The sequence below is a fragment of the Pseudophryne corroboree genome, chromosome 10 (assembly GCF_028390025.1).
Source record: "Pseudophryne corroboree isolate aPseCor3 chromosome 10, aPseCor3.hap2, whole genome shotgun sequence".
Lineage (NCBI taxonomy): Eukaryota > Metazoa > Chordata > Amphibia > Anura > Myobatrachidae > Pseudophryne > Pseudophryne corroboree.
In genome coordinates, this window is record NC_086453.1 from 224,942,197 (window position 1) to 224,958,676 (window position 16,480).

Here is a 16,480-nt window from a genome sequence, read left to right on the forward strand (position 1 = left end):
CTCTCCCCTGCAGACCTGCTACAGAATCAGGGTAAAAAAGAGAAGGGGGGGCACTATTGGCAGCTAATAATAAAAACAGCAGCTATAAAAGGGAGTAACACTTATATAAGGTTATCCCTGTATATATATATATATATATATATATATATATATATATATATATATATATATATATATATATATATATATATATATATATAGCGCTTGGTGTGTGCTGGCAAACTCTCCCTCTGTCTCTCCAAAGGGCTGGTGGGGTCCTGTCAGAGCATTCCCGGTGTGTGTGCTGTGTGTCGGTACGTGTGTGTCGACATGTATGAGGAGGAAAATGATGTGGAGGCGGAGCAATTGCCTGGGTTAGTGATGTCGCCCCCTAGGTAGTTGACACCTGACTGGATGATCGTATTTAAAGAATTACGTGACAATGTCAGCACTTTGAAAAAACTGTTGACGACATGAGACAGCCGGCAAATCAATTAGTGCCTGTCCAGGCGTCTCAGACACCGTCAGGGGCCCTAAAACGCCCGTTACCTCAGTGGGTCGACACAGACCCAGACACAGATACTGAGTCTAGTGTCGACGGTGAGGAGACAAACGTAATGTCCAGTAGGGCCACACGTTACATGATCACGGCAATGAAGGAGGCATTGAACATTTCTGACACTACAAGTACCACAAAGAAGGGTATTATGTGGGGTGTGAAAAAACTACCAATAGTTTTTCCTGAGTCAGATGAATTAAATGAGGTGTGTGATAAAGCGTGGGTTTCCCCCGACAAAAAACTGCTAATTTCTAATAAATTATTGGCACTATACCCTTTCCCGCCAGAGGTTAGGGCGCGTTGGGAAACACCCCCTAGGGTAGATAAAGCGCTCACACGTTTATCTAAACAAGTAGCGTTACCGTCTCCTGATACGGCCACCCTCAAAGAACCAGCTGATAGAAGGCTGGAAAATATCCTAAAAAGTATATACACACATACTGGTGTTATACTGCGACCAGCTATCGCTTCAGCCTGGATGTGCAGTGCTGGAGTCGCGTGGTCGGATTCCCTGACTGAAAATATTGATACCCTGGACAGGGACAATATATTGTTAACTATAGAGCATTTGAAGGATGCATTACTATATATGCGTGATGCACAGAGGGATATTTGCACCCTGGCATCAAGAGTAAGTGCTATGTCCATTTCTGCCAGAAGAGCATTATGGACGCGACAGTGGTCAGGGGATGCGGATTCCAAACGACATATGGAAGTATTGCCGTATAAAGGGGAGGAGTTATTTGGGGCTGGTCTATCGGACCTGGTGGCCACGGCAACGGCTGGAAAGTCCACCTTTTTACCCCAGGTCACCTCACATCAGCAGAAAAAGACACCGTCTTTTCAAACTCAGTCCTTTCGTTCCCATAAGTACAAGCGAGCAAAAGGCCACTCATTTCTGCCCCGGGGCAGAGGAAGAGGAAAAAGACTGCACCATGCAGCCGCTTCCCAGGAGCAGAAGCCCTCCCCTGCTTCTGCCAAGTCTTCAGCATGACGCTGGGGCTTTACAAGCAGACTCAGAGACGGTGGGGGCCCGTCTCAAGAATTTCAACGCGCAGTGGGCTCACTCGCAAGTGGACCCCTGGATTCTACAGGTAGTATCGCAGGGGTACAAACTGGAATTCGAGGCGTTTCCCCCTCGCCGGTTCCTGAAGGCTGCTCTACCAAAGTCTCCCTCCGACAGGGAGGCAGTTTTGGAAGCCATTCACAAGCTGTATTCCCAGCAGGTGATAATCAAGGTACCCCTCCTACAACAAGGAAAGGGGTATTATTCCACGCTGTTTGTGGTACCGAAGCCGGACGGCTCGGTGAGACCAATTTTAAATCTGAAATCCTTGAACACTTACATAAAAAGGTTCAAATTCAAGATGGAGTCACTCAGAGCAGTGATAGCGAACCTGGAAGAAGGGGACTATATGGTGTCTCTGGACATCAAAGATGCTTATCTCCACGTCCCAATCTACCCTTCTCACCAAGGGTACCTCAGGTTTGTAGTACAAAACTGTCTATCAGTTTCAGACGCTGCCGTTTGGGTTGTCCACGGCACCTCGGGTCTTTACCAAGGTAATGGCCGAAATGATGATTCTTCTTCGAAGAAAAGGCATCTTAATTATCCCTTACTTGGACGATCTCCTGATAAGGGCAAGGTCCAGGGAACAGTTAGAAGTCGGAGTAGCACTATCTCAGGTAGTGTTACGTCAGCACGGGTGGATCCTAAATATTCCAAAATCGCAGCTGATTCCAACGACACGTCTACTGTTCCTAGGAATGATTCTGGACACAGTCCAGAAGAAGGTGTTTCTCCCGGAGGAGAAGGCCAGGGAGTTATCCGAGCTAGTCAGGAACCTCCTAAAACCAGGCCAGGTGTCAGTGCATCAGTGCACGAGGGTCCTGGGAAAAATGGTGGCTTCTTACGAAGCGATTCCATTCGGAAGATTCCATGCAAGAACGTTTCAGTGGGATCTACTGGACAAATGGTCCGGATCGCATCTTCAGATGCATCAGCGGATAACCCTGTCGCCAAGGACAAGGGTGTCTCTTCTGTGGTGGCTGCAGAGTGCTCATCTACTAGAGGGCCGCAGATTTGGCATTCAGGATTGGATCCTGGTGACCACGGATGCCAGCCTGAGAGGCTGGGGAGCAGTCACACAGGGAAGAAATTTCCAGGGCTTGTGGTCAAGCATGGAAACATCTCTTCATATAAACATTCTGGAACTAAGGGCCATTTACAATGCCCTAAGTCAAGCGAAACCCCTGCTTCAGGGTCAGGCGGTATTGATCCAATCGGACAACATCACGTCAGTCGCCCACGTAAACAGACAGGGCGGCACGAGAAGCAGGAGGGCAATGGCAGAAGCTGCAAGGATTCTTCGCTGGGCGGAAAATCATGTGATAGCACTGTCAGCAGTGTTCATGATGGCGTCCCGTCTAAACAAAAAACTAGACAGGTATTGCGCCAGGTCAAGGGACCCTCAGGCAATAGCTGTGGACGCTCTGGTAACACCGTGGGTGTACCAGTCAGTGTATGTGTTCCCTCCTCTGCCTCTCATACCTAAAGTACTGAGAATCATAAGAAGGAGAGGAGTAAGAACTATACTCGTGGTTCCGGATTGGCCAAGAAGGACTTGGTACCCGGAACTTCAAGAGATGCTCACGGGAGACCCGTGGCCTCTACCTCTAAGAAAGGACCTGCTCCAGCAGGGGCCTTGTCTGTTCCAAGACTTACCGCGGCTGCGTTTGACGGCATGGCGGTTGAACGCTGGATCCTGAAGGAAAAAGGCATTCCAGATGAAGTCATCCCTACCCTGGTCAAGGCCAGGAAGGACGTAACCGCAAAACATTATCACCGCATTTGGCGAAAATATGTTGCGTGGTGTGAGGCCAAGAAGGCCCCTACAGAGGAATTTCAACTGGGTCGTTTCCTCCATTTCCTGCAAACAGGACTATCTATGGGCCTAAAATTAGGGTCCATTAAGGTTCAAATTTCGGCCCTGTCGATTTTCTTCCAGAAAGAACTGGCTTCAGTGCCTGAAGTTCAGACATTTGTAAAAGGGGTACTGCATATACAGCCTCCTTTTGTGCCTCCAGTGGCACCTTGGGATCTCAATGTTGTGTTGAGTTTCCTAAAGTCACATTGGTTTGAACCACTCACCACTGTGGACTTGAAATATCTCACATGGAAGGTGACGATGCTGTTAGCCCTGGCTTCAGCCAGGCGTGTGTCAGAATTGGCGGCTTTATCATATAAAAGCCCTTACTTAATTTTTCATTCTGACAGGGCAGAATTAAGGACTCGTCCTCAATTTCTACCTAAGGTGGTTTCTGCATTTCACATGAACCAACCTATTGTGGTACCTGCGGCTACTAGGTACTTGGAGGACTCTAAGTTGCTTGACGTTGTCAGGGCCCTGAAAATATATGTTTCCAGGACGGCTGGAGTCAGAAAATCTGACTCGCTGTTTATCCTGTATGCACCCAACAAACTGGGTGCTCCTGCTTCTAAGCAGACGATTGCTCGTTGGATTTGTAGTACAATTCAGCTTGCACATTCTGTGGCAGGCCTGCCACAGCCAAAATCGGTAAAAGCCCATTCCACAAGGAAAGTGGGCTCATCTTGGGCGGCTGCCTGAGGGGTCTCGGCTTTACAACTTTGCCGAGCAGCTACTTGGTCAGGGGCAAACACGTTTGCTAAATTCTACAAATTTGATACCCTGGCTGAGGAGGACCTGGAGTTCTCTCATTCGGTGCTGCAGAGTCATCCGCACTCTCCCGCCCGTTTGGGAGCTTTGGTATAATCCCCATGGTCCTTACGGAGTCCCAGCATCCACTAGGACATCAGAGAAAATAAGATTTTACTTACCGATAAATCTATTTCTCGTAGTCCGTAGTGGATGCTGGGCGCCCATCCCAAGTGCGGATTGTCTGCAATACTTGTATATAGTTATTGTTACAAAAATTCGGGTTATTATTGTTGTGTCATCTTTTCAGAGGCTCCCTTTCGTTTTATCATACTGTTAACTTTGTTCAGATCACTAGTTGTACGGTGTGATTGGTGTGGCTGGTATGAGTCTTACCCGGGATTCAATATCCTTCCTTATTATGTACGCTCGTCCGGGCACAGTATCCTAACTGAGGCTTGGAGGAGGGTCATAGGGGGAGGAGCCAGTGCACACCACCTGATCCTAAAGCTTTTATTCTTGTGCCCTGTCTCCTGCGGAGCCGCTATTCCCCATGGTCCTTACGGAGTCCCAGCATCCACTACGGACTACGAGAAATAGATTTATCGGTAAGTAAAATCTTATTTTTGCATGTTTTAATTATATTTAGTCTAACTTTCTTATTATTGAAAGATTTGAAATAAATCATATCAAAGCCTAATAACTTTGGATTGTTAATGTTAGAAAGCATTAAAACACGGTTGATCAAAGTTTCTAATACATAGCAATGTTTCACAGTATTATAACAAACAGGATTTTTTTTCCATTAAAACGTTAATGCAAAAAAAAAAAAAAAAAAAAAATTGGTTTAAACAAAAAAAGGTTTAAACAAAAAAGCTGTTTATTTTCCCAACCCTGAATTTACTAAGGAGTTCTGTGTAAAATGGGATGTTGCCAATAGCAACCAATCAGATTCTACTTTTATCTAGCACCTTCTAGAATATAATACCTAGAATCTGATTGGTTGCTATGGGCAACATCCCATGTTAAATAGAACTCCCATCCTAGTAAATTTACTCCTATGTATTGAGTTCCCTCTTAGTGTCTGAGGCAGTGACCTGCTTGGGGGCTCATGTCTCTTAAAGCAGTGGAATCTGGTTTAGGGTGTATGTATTTTGGGTTATTCTAATCTCCCCTTTGCGGGGAATCTTCAGATTAGGATTGCACAGTCACTTGAAGCATCTACTAATAACGTGTCTTTAGTGTTCATTGCGAGCCCTTTCTCTGTTTCAGATATGCAGTAAATTTTTGTGTCTTAACATCTGCAGATTATTATCCTTTATTTATATGGGGCGACAATGGTTCTGCAGCGCCTAACAAAGTACATAAACGAATGAGCAAAACAAAAAAACCCAGTGATTTAGACCACTGCTGCTCACCCCCCCCTGTTTTGCTGCTAACCCGGCCCACCCGCCTGTCCCTCCCTGTTCAGTGGCAGTACATAAACTTTGTTTTTAAAGGAGGGTTGGCCACACCTCTCTGCATTTGCCACGCCCCCTCAAATTACCTGGGACCGGCATACCTGAGGGTGACGCAGATGGGGTAGATAGTGAGCATGAAATAGAGATTTAGGATGAGAGATGGCTGGGTTTGATGAAGTGTCTTGAGAGCTTTTTAGAGAGGTGGAATGTTTCGATGGGGAGAGGTAGAGAATTCCCTAGATAGGGAGCAGGACGTGCAAAATCTGGGCGGCAGGAATGTAAAGAACTAATCAGAGAGGGGAGAGGTGGTAGGCACTAAGCGTGATAATTAATGGGCGCATGCGACATGCTCATTTGGGCGCCCCTTGATTAGTGCGTCCTCCCAAAAAAGCTATTGAATTCACCCTAAGAACACATTCAAGGTGGTTTAATATCTCCCCCCCCCCCCCCCCCTCCCCTGTGGGGAGCAGAATGGAGCAATTGTTGCTCCGATTGGGAGCCCATTAGTAGAGACATTTCATAATGCTGTCTCCTGAGGCAGTGAGAAGAAATGTGTGAAAAGTCTGTGGTTTAATCGCACACTAACCAGTACTTTAGATAGGTTTAACCGCTATTTGCGGCTAAACAGTGTATTTGGGTGCTTAAAAAGTAATAGGCGCCTGATCAAAGCAAAGATTGAATTGCTCTGATGGGTGCCCAAAAAACAATTTAATCACCCTCATTATGTCGAATTAAATTCTTTTCGAAGGATGCATGTTGCATTCTAAAATTGCACAAAATTAAAAAATTAAAATTCTATTGCTTTACTCAGAGGCTACAACTTCGGGGTGACAAACTGAGCAATTCAATTGTTGCTTCGTTTAGATGCTGACATTTCTTCTCCTTAGGTGCGAGAAGAAATGTGTGTAAAGTCTGCACCATGCTCAGAGCAGGACTTTAGACGGGTTTAGCTGTTTTACGCGTCTTAACCCTGTCTGTTTGGGCACGTCATTCATGCTGTACATAGGCGCCCAAATATTGAGTTGTTTGGGCATCTAAACAGTCCCATTTAGACGGGATTTTTAACCCCCAAAACAATTGAATCGGCCCCTAGTGACTGCTGGTATCCTAATCTTCCCTCGCTCCCAAAGAAAGGAAAACTTGCGATGTCTGCACTGCCGTAAATGACCGATATGTGCGCAGCCAGGCATCGCCTGATTTATTCTTCATGAAGTTTGTCGCACAATGTATAGGGAAGAAATCTGCATGGAGGACACAATGTGCTGTTCCGGAATGTCACATCTCAGAGCCCACGGCTATTTCTATTGGGCGCCTAACAGCAATTCAGTTGCTGCTCTTTTCGGGACGTGAATAGCCGCTGGAGCACACAGTACTTCTAGGCCAATAGAGACAGAAAATGGTTGGCACCACATGTTGTTTTTGTTCGATGAATGATGACAAAGTGATAAGGCTGTCCTTCTATATGAAAAGTTAGAACATTTACCCTGGCTGTGACTTTTGCTATTGTCATTCATTTTTTGATTACTGTGCAGCTCCTGTTTCTTTCTAAATGCCCTGAGTACCTGGCACAACAATATCATTTTGTGGTTTTTGTTTCCTCTGCGCACTGACTCCACAAGAGAAACCTGCTTTATGCAAGAAGTGCATGCTCTTGATATCGCTATTATATATGGAGATTGATTCAATTCAGCGCGCAGTTAATAGCCACTGGAAGAAGGACCCAGAGTTTTCAGCTGTTAATGGCCACTGGAAGAAGGACCCAGAGTATTCAGCTGTTAATGGCCACTGGAAGAAGGACCCAGAGTATTCAGCTGTTAATGGCCACTGGAAGAAGGACCCAGAGTATTCAGCTGTTAATGGCCACTGGAAGAAGGACCCAGAGTATTCAGATGTTAATAGCCACTGGAAGAAGGACCCAGAGTATTCAGCTGTTAATGGCCACTGGAAGAAGGACCCAGAGTATTCAGCTGTTAATGGCCACTGGAAGAAGGACCCAGAGTATTCAGCTGTTAATGGCCACTGGAAGAAGGACCCAGAGTATTCAGCTGTTAATGGCCACTGTAAGAAGGACCCAGAGTATTCAGCTGTTAATGGCCACTGGAAGAAGGACCCAGAGTATTCAATTCAGCGTGCTGTTAAATTATATTACAGGATTTCAGCTTGCTCCCCTCCTGGGGTGTGAGCAGACATCTGACAAAACTAGTGTTGTGATGCTGTTTTGTGCCTTAGCACGGTGCAAACAGCATCGCGGTGTAGCACTTTAGTCACAAAAAACAGTAATTCTTTGACTTAACACCTGGTTTAAGGCGCAAGTACCAGCATTCTCCAACATAACAGCTGTTTTTATAAAGAACATGGAACTCTTAACCGATATAGATAACGTTAAAAAATGTATGTATTCTGGGCAGTTAAAACAAGAAAGATGACCTCCCCTCCACATACACTGGTGTCGGTGTGTTTGTTTTCTATCCTGACTTGTTGCAGGAGTTTTGTCTTTGTGCTTTGATGTTATCTGGATAAGTGAGCCAGTGTGAGCATATAAATTTCTTTGCTAGGCATTAATGCACACAGCAGATGTGACTGGGGTACTGTCATTCACTAATGATTTCCAGGTGCATAGATCAAGTGACAGGGAAACAGGGTGTTCCGCCTGCACTGTCATATCCCGCTGCCCTCTCCTTGGGCATGTTGCGTTTGTGCTCCAGGATACTTGCATACATATTGCAAGTCAATTTAGTTTATCAGCAGCCTGAGTATGGTGAAAGTCTATTCGGTACGCTGGGAGGTAGATTTACTAAATGACGTTTTTCCTGAAAGCTGATCAGTCTGTAAGTGCTGTCTGTAGCCTGGTTTAGCTTTTACTTCTATTGCCGGATGGAGGTTTTGACAAAACACTGGTTAATAAATCTATTCCTTGGTGGTTTGCTCACAAATAGTCAGCCCAATATTTTAGAAGGACAATGCTTTTTACTAGCATTGCCTTTTTAAATATTGGGCATAAACATGATCAGTAGTGCTGGGTTTTACTGCCCAATGCTTCGTAAATAAACCTAAATCTTTTGGTTCATTCTTTTTCCTGTTCCCAGACACGAGCACGTCATCCTCTGGTGTTTGAAAATCCCGTTTACTGTTCTGAGAAGCCAGAGGTTTAAGCCCTGTAATGGTTTTTAATGTCTTGTTTCTGGGTGTTAGTGGTAAATATATGGCAACAAGGGGTAAAATATTCTGGGTGCTGTTAAAATTTTAATTTGACCATGTTCTTCACACTACTGTATTAAACGAGGTGTGGGCAGTGGGACAAGCAGTAAGTAGATCATACAGTATTTATATTAAAATACAGCTGGACTATCGGAATGAGCGCTGTGAAGTCTGCAATTTTTAGACTATATCTGCAGAGTATTTAGATACCTCTGTTTCTGTGATACGTACAGATATTTGGCATTTCTAAAACTGTAGGTAATTGTAACAGCTGGAAATTACTGGGTCCTTGCTTCATTGTTGCAAAAAATAATAATAAAAATCTTGTCCTTGAAATGAAGCATATTTGAATACTGATATCACTCACCCTCGCATAAAAATGGGTGTGGTATGCAAGGTCGACAGTAACTAGGTTGATAGGGTCTCTAGGTCGACATGGTGTAGGTCGACAGGTCAAAAGGTCAAAATGAGTTTATGTAGGGGGTTTGGTGTAATTTTCTCCGTACAGTGACCGGAAACCCCAATTAGTGCACAGTGTCCCCTACAACTGGCCCATAAGAGTAAAGTAAAACAACAACAAATGCGCCTGTCAGTACAGATGCATTTAAATTTCTTGTACTGTACATATAATGTAGCAGGGGTCAGTTAGCTCAGACTACTCATGTGTTACAAGTAATATGAAAGCTCATTAAATGCTGAGGTTAGGCATACTTCGATTGATGGGTTTTTCACTTTGTATCTGTTCTCTGTAAATATTAAGGGACAGCTCTATACATTAACATTATTGTTATAGGTTTTATCTGACCCTCCCCCCCCTTATATTCATGTTTGTTAAAGTGTTACACAGAAGTTCACATCTGTTTATTCTTTGCAGCGGAGTATGGTGGTGTGAGTGATTGGAGGTTGGGTTTGATAGCTTTGGGGCCAAGGTCAGGTACTCAAAGACTACAAATGCAACAAAGCTGTGAAACATACAGGCGAACCCCCACCCCCCGTAACACCACTGCTACTACCCAAACATTTTTTGATGGTCTAGTCTATAGAAATTAAGTAATGTTACAACCAGTTTTTTATTTTTATTTTGCATGCCTTTTAGAAATCCGGATTTTTGAAGACACACAGCCGGTTAATTTCCCACTGTATTCAGACCTAATGTTTTCGTGCCATTGCCTAGGGCAAGGATTCTTGACCCAAAACCAAGGAGCTGGTCTCAGGGACCGACAGAATAGATCTAGCAGACCTTTAGAATGCATACATTAACTATATAGTTGTCTTGTCAGACGCTTGAGAGGTTTACCAGTCTTTGAAATGAAATGTGTTTAATCACCTTGTAAGGTTACTACCGATAGCTTCCCAGTGAAAGCGATGAACACAAATTTCCCCAAGCAGTACAATATTTTCGTCTTTCTTCCGAGACTTTGCTGAGCTTGGAGTTCCCACAATGTAAAAGGCAGCTGAAGTGACAGATTTTCCTTTCTCAGGATTGAGCTAGATAGCTGTTCTCCCAGTGTTATATTTAAGGAGGCCCTGCAAAATGTATCTGTACAAGCATTGCTTCAGAGCACCGTAGCCAAGGAGAAGTGGATTAATGCCTTAGTAAAAGCACTCAAGTTGTCTGGATCCTTTAGGACAGGGATTCCCAACCACAGACCACAAGGCACACGGATACCCCTTTCAGACCACATATAACAGGTCGCATCCCGGGAGAGACCCACTGATGCCCCTTTCACACAGGTGCCCCCAGCCCGGAATATTGCTGATTTGATAAGGTCAGCAGTGACACGTGTGGAGGCGGTGCTTGGAGATCAGATGATCTCCAAACGCCACTCGTCCATGCATTGTGAACGGGAAACTGTTCGCACCGACCAGTCAACCCGTTCACACTGCACAGTGACCTGGGATACTACCTCTGGGCCCTTTCAGACCGCACAGCAACACAGGATAAAAGCTGGTGGTCTGAAAGGGGTATGACAGCCCAGTTTTTAAAGAGAGCCATACTTGAGTACAGGTGGCTTTATTAATAATTCAGTTGTTTTGATTTAACCATCTGTGCCCAAACATAGGTATCACTAATACCTGGGCTGATAGTGTACCTTGAGGACTGAGGTTGCGATCCACAGCTTTAGGCTAATGCCATATTTAATGTGTATCAACTACACACAGTGGAGACAACCATTATGTGGGATTAAACCGTATTAATGAGACAGCAGCCTAATTCTGAGGGAACGGAGGCCTAAGGCATGTTTTATTGCGCAGTCTGATAGATTGGATTAGAAAATGTGTATACACAGAAAATGCCACACTAGTCCCTTGTAACAAGGTTGTGGTTACTTCTTATGGGATGCAGTTGTGTTACCGGCGCTCAGCATGCCGACGCCGGGATTGCTTATGCTAAAAATGCTGGCAGTTGGAATGCCGACCCACAGGGTCTATTCCCACTCCCCCCGCCTGCGTTCTGCTGCCGGGATCCCGGTGTCTGTATACTGACTGCTGGGATCCCGGCGGCGGGCATAACATACCCAACCCTTAGGGCCACAGAACCTTTGAAATATGTAGTTGATGTATTAGGTAGGTCCCTGGTAACGTACAAATGCTGGATTTATTTTTCAGTCAGTGCAGCGTTTCAGAGGCTGGAATAGCTAATAACATCCTTAGAAATATCCTGTGTGTAAGTCATTATCCGTTCTTGAAGCTTTTGCTTAATTATTTGATGTATATCTTACCTAGCCCAGATTAGGGATTTTGCATTTTACAGTTTGAGAGCTTTCTTGTTTCCCCTCTAGCGCCATATGGGTGAGAGGGATAATATGATGCTTATTCTTTTGGCATCACAGATGCCAAGCTAATTCAACGTTTCCTTGAGTCAGTTTAAGCTTGCAGTACCGTCCGGCAATTCCAATGATCCTGCTGCTAGGCACATACATAGGAAAGACACAGGTGCACTGAAGCAGCACCACCGTTAGTAAATCCCATTAGGTAAGAGGGCGGGATGGCAGGGGCACAGCACTGGATTTAGCCAGGCAGATAGAATCCTGTTTGGTTGGTATTATTTATGTTGAATATCTAGTGTACACTGATGGTGTCAGAAGGTGCCAGGTAGTAGGAATGCTCTCCGCGTGGGTTCTCTGAAACAAATCTCTTTACTCTGTTCAGTAACCTTCGCTTTCCGATGCACACTGCTTCTCGTTTACAGTGTTTTAGGAAGGAAGAATATTTAAATGCCCAATTCTCCTCTACTCAGTGCTGTGTGGGCTGCAAGTAATGGGAGTACTTGAACATTATTATTAGTTCTCACAGCATGGCTGATTGAGGTGGAATATCAGTTGTATGTTTTATATTCTGACTTGGTTTTCCCCCTGCTCTCATAGTCAGCCTGATGTATTCTTTTGCAGATCTCTCCACAATCCAGCTGGTTTAGGTTTTACATATGCTTCTCCCTGTGGTGTCTGAAGGTGCAGAGAAAAGCTTAGCACTGTGTTTTGCTTGGAAAATATCTCCTAATACCTTTTGTGGCCATTGTTTTAACACACTGGACTAAGACAGCAATGCAATCCAGAACCAAACACCCTTACTCTCCCTATATCCTTGTTCATCCTGCAAGATAAAATGTTGGGGGCTGAAGAGGGAGGGAGAGTTCTTGATGTGCAGCCTGATCTGTATCTGGAACACTTTATACTGAGACGTTGTGCAGATGGAGAGAGAGCGATACTCAAATCCCAAAGCCAGGCGCTTTTTTGGATGGATGCCGGCCCAAAACAGCAGAGCTTGATACGACTCATTCAGGGAAGCCTAAATTGATTTACTTTTGTCATGTCACAGTGGGTTCAGTGACCAAATCTGTCTCTTTAACACCGCCCTGAAGTCAGTATCCCATCCCCCGCCTTCCTCTGTTTCTAGAGCAGTGGTGAAATGTGTGTTGAATGATACTGTTACCATGTTTAGTGAACCTCATTCGTGTGCTCTTTTGTGATTCTAAAATGGATGCTGTTGACACGTAAGCTGTGTTGTGTGATGAGACTGGGCACAGCTTGCCGTCATGTATTGGTGCTTAAAATATATATATATTTTTTTTAATGGTAACTGTAACGAAAACAGGATCTGCAGAAACCTTTTTTTTCTTCTTCTTTTGTATTTCTATTATCTACTGTGTAATCCCTGCGCTGACAACACAGTGTTCTAGATGCTAGTTTGTGTAATGTCATGGCAAAACAAGCTGAAATAAATGTCTACGTGCCTGCTACTAAAACAACCAGCGCTGGGCCATCATGGTGTCTGTGTAATGTGCCCACCCATTCATTTACTGAGCAGCGCTGAATCGGCCTGATCTACAGTATATACCCGCATTCATATTTCTGCTCTTTGCTCTCCTGCATTAACTTGCATAGAAGAGATGACAGATTTAGGAATGTGCTGAATACCACACCACCTACGGAATATTGTGTGTGTGTGATTAGATACAAATGATACATTGGAATAGGAAACATTTGATTTTATTTAAAAAGACGGCACTTATAGTTGGCTATGTGTTCATTCTGGAGAGTACTCTGGACAGGGTAGCTGTATGCTCTTTATAGCTATGACTGCAGGTGTGCAATACTGGACACACAGCCACAATACAATGCCTGGATTTAGTGTATCTCACTGTAACGTAACCTTTCTGCATGGTTACTCTGTGTCCGCGCGGTTCAGGTAGAAAAAGCCATTGTTTAATGCCGCAAGTAATTTGCTTTTGTACCAAATGCCTTAGATTAGTCTTGAGCGTTGCGTGCAGTATGGCATGCTGGGACTTCTAGTTCCACACCAGCTGCACGGAACTCTGCTATTCACACATTTAATTATTTTCGCACTTTATTCTCGCGCCCAGTTGTATGGTTATTGTAGATAGAAATGACTTGAATGAAGAAGTTTTACTGGTATGCAAGTATGGATGAGTGGGTAGTAGCAGGACTCGCCCTTATTTGACTCTTCGGTTTCCTTTTTTTTTTTTTGTGGCGAGCAGAAGATGTGACACATTATAGGGCGCACAGTACCGATGACAGTGGTTAACAATTTTATCTCCCCTGTGAGGACAATGGGAAGGAATGCGGAGCACGGGCGCTGTGCAGCGTTCAGGCTCCATCAGCTGACATTGTGGAAGAACAAAGTGCTCAGGGACTGGTGGAGATATGAATCTGTGAAAGCAATAAAGGATTAATTCACACAGCATTTCCTCTAGGATCACAGAGGTTTAATCCTAATAAGGTGCTTAATACTAGATCCTGTCTCTGCTCCACGATTGTGCTCTTTTCCCATTAGAGCCCCTGGAGCTCCTCTCGTCAGCTCTGCTGGGACTACTTCTCCAGTGTGTGGGGTATTAGAAATATAAATAGACATATTGTTCAGGATGTCACTCTGTGTGATGCTCTCATCATTTTGAAAGCATAAGCCAAGATTGGAAAGGAGGGGGCTGAAATCTGATCTATTTGTGGAGATCCATGATCTGGTGGATACATTGCTGTGTACACCACCGCTGTTCAGCTCCCTGCTCCTCTCTGGTGCTGCTGCTGCAAAAAAAAAAAAAAAAAAAAGGCAGCAGAACACTTCTTAGATTCCCAGGGAAGATAAGTGAGGTCTGTTTAGCTTCATTGACTTTCAACAGGAAGGCAGGAGAGGAAGCTGTGTTTTATATTAGAAATGAGCTAATCAGCGCCAATGTTTGCATTGTGATTCTTAGCCAGGAAAAAGCCTCTGGATGGCGTTTGGCTGCTGATCTGTGTTTAGTTTACATTAAAATAAATTTCCCATCACCTTGAAATTGTCTACTTTATAGTGAGCTGATTTGGGCTGTTAGTGTTGTGGCTCAGTTACGCTGACCTGGAAATTGACATTTCACTGTAAACGTTTAATATTACGCTTCTCATGTCCTTGTATTATCCATGCATACAGTAGTGCTGGACAGGTGGCGGCTGCTGTCTTATTATAATGCACTGAGAGCTCTGTGTTACATGCACCGTATCTTACAATCCCTCTTCCTTTCATATACATTGTTCAATGGAAAATACTGGTCTGGTAAACTGTATGCATGTTCTTTCTGAGTAAAGAAATGTATGGAAAGGGTTTTCTTGTAATGCCGTGCAAAAATCTATGTATTTCTGGTAATAACCATTTGTCCACAGAGTGGCACTGTTCAGTTTATTTCATCCTCTTGTTGCCACTGGATGGTGAGCCTAATGCCCACTGTCATTACTGACATAAGTGGACCCATTTATCTACACACAAGTCTACATTTTGATGACTTGTGAACCTACAGCCTGTAATGCCACTGTACTCGATGAAATACGAGATTGCTTCCTCTGACTGACTTCAGTGTCCATAGATGATGGGTTCACTGTAAAATGAAAACTTGCATCACTGTGTACGGATGTCTGTATACAGGTCCAAATGCGTTGTAGCTAAAGTGTTTGTTGCTTATGTTTGTTTCCATTGTTTTACCCCCATTATTCAGTTTTTAAAATGTGTTTGATTGTTTGCTAGCCTAGTTGCATAACCTTTCTTTGTAAAGTCAGCATAAATCTGGTTCTCATGAAGCTGTATGTAATGAAGTCTTGTTTCCTCTTCCTTTTGTATCTGTTTATGTTGCATATTGATATAATCCTTTTTCTCGTTCGTTACGGCCTAGAGTTTAAGGGCGGTATCCTATTAGGTGCGGTAAATTACAGCCGCTAAAGGTCTCGCCAGAGGCTATCCTATTAGCCCCGATAAGTCAGCGCGAGCCACGGCTTATCAGGAATTTTGTTTCACCTGCCCCAGGCAGGTGAAACCAAATGTCCAGAAACAGCCTAGTATTCAGCCGAAAACAGGGCTGTTTCTCACGAAAACATAGAGATATCCTTAAACCTGTGTGTTTTCAGGAGAAAATGCATTTTTTTTTATGGGTGATAGGATAGCCTGTACAAAATAAAAAATTTGTGAAACACCGGGAAAAACTGAAAATTTTGCACCCAATGTTTTACTGCGCCTAATAGGATACCGCCCTAAGGACAAAACAATGATGATGTAATATTATATAGTACTTGTATCGTTGGATGATTGTCTCTATAGTATGTTAGTCTATGGGAAGGAGCTGTTCACAATGTGTTCATAGTATTTTTTTTTCTCTTTCGCAGAGCTCTTTGAAGCGCTGGGGTTGTTGGAGTGGTCCAATTTTTCCTGGAATTGCGTGATAAATTCAGAAGACTGAAGCCCAGGCTCACTGTCTACCTTTCACGGAGGCCCAGCCGTGAGAGGACAGAAGAAGGCACGTGGCGAATCATGACGGCCGACAAAGAGAAAGATAAAGACAAGGACCGAGATCGGGAAAGGGAAAAACGAGACAAGACCCGCGATGGGGAGAATTCCCGACCACGGCGCAGCTGTACACTGGAAGGCGGTGCCAAAAACTACGCAGAGAGTGATCACAGTGAGGATGAGGATAATGACAATAGTGGCATAACGGCAGAAGAAGCTGCCAAGAAAAACAAGAAAAAGCTGCCAAAGAAAAAGTCCCGTTACGAAAGGGCCAACAATGGGGAGATCACATCTTTCGTCACTGAAGATGATGTGGTATACAAGCCAGGAGGTAAGGAGTT

At 44.2% G+C, this 16,480-nt stretch overlaps 1 protein-coding gene across 10 annotated transcripts in view; it reads left to right on the forward strand.

Annotated features, from left to right (window-relative positions):
* The window catches only part of RERE (arginine-glutamic acid dipeptide repeats), a 719,262-nt gene that overhangs the window by 276,908 nt on the left and 425,874 nt on the right, over positions 1-16,480 (forward strand). For all 10 annotated transcript variants that reach the window (XM_063943111.1, XM_063943110.1, XM_063943109.1 and 7 more), the window contains one exon: positions 16,019-16,470. In XM_063943111.1, the coding sequence (XP_063799181.1) occupies positions 16,164-16,470 (307 nt within the window). In that variant the 5' untranslated portion in view covers positions 16,019-16,163. The remainder of the gene's footprint in view (positions 1-16,018; positions 16,471-16,480) is intronic.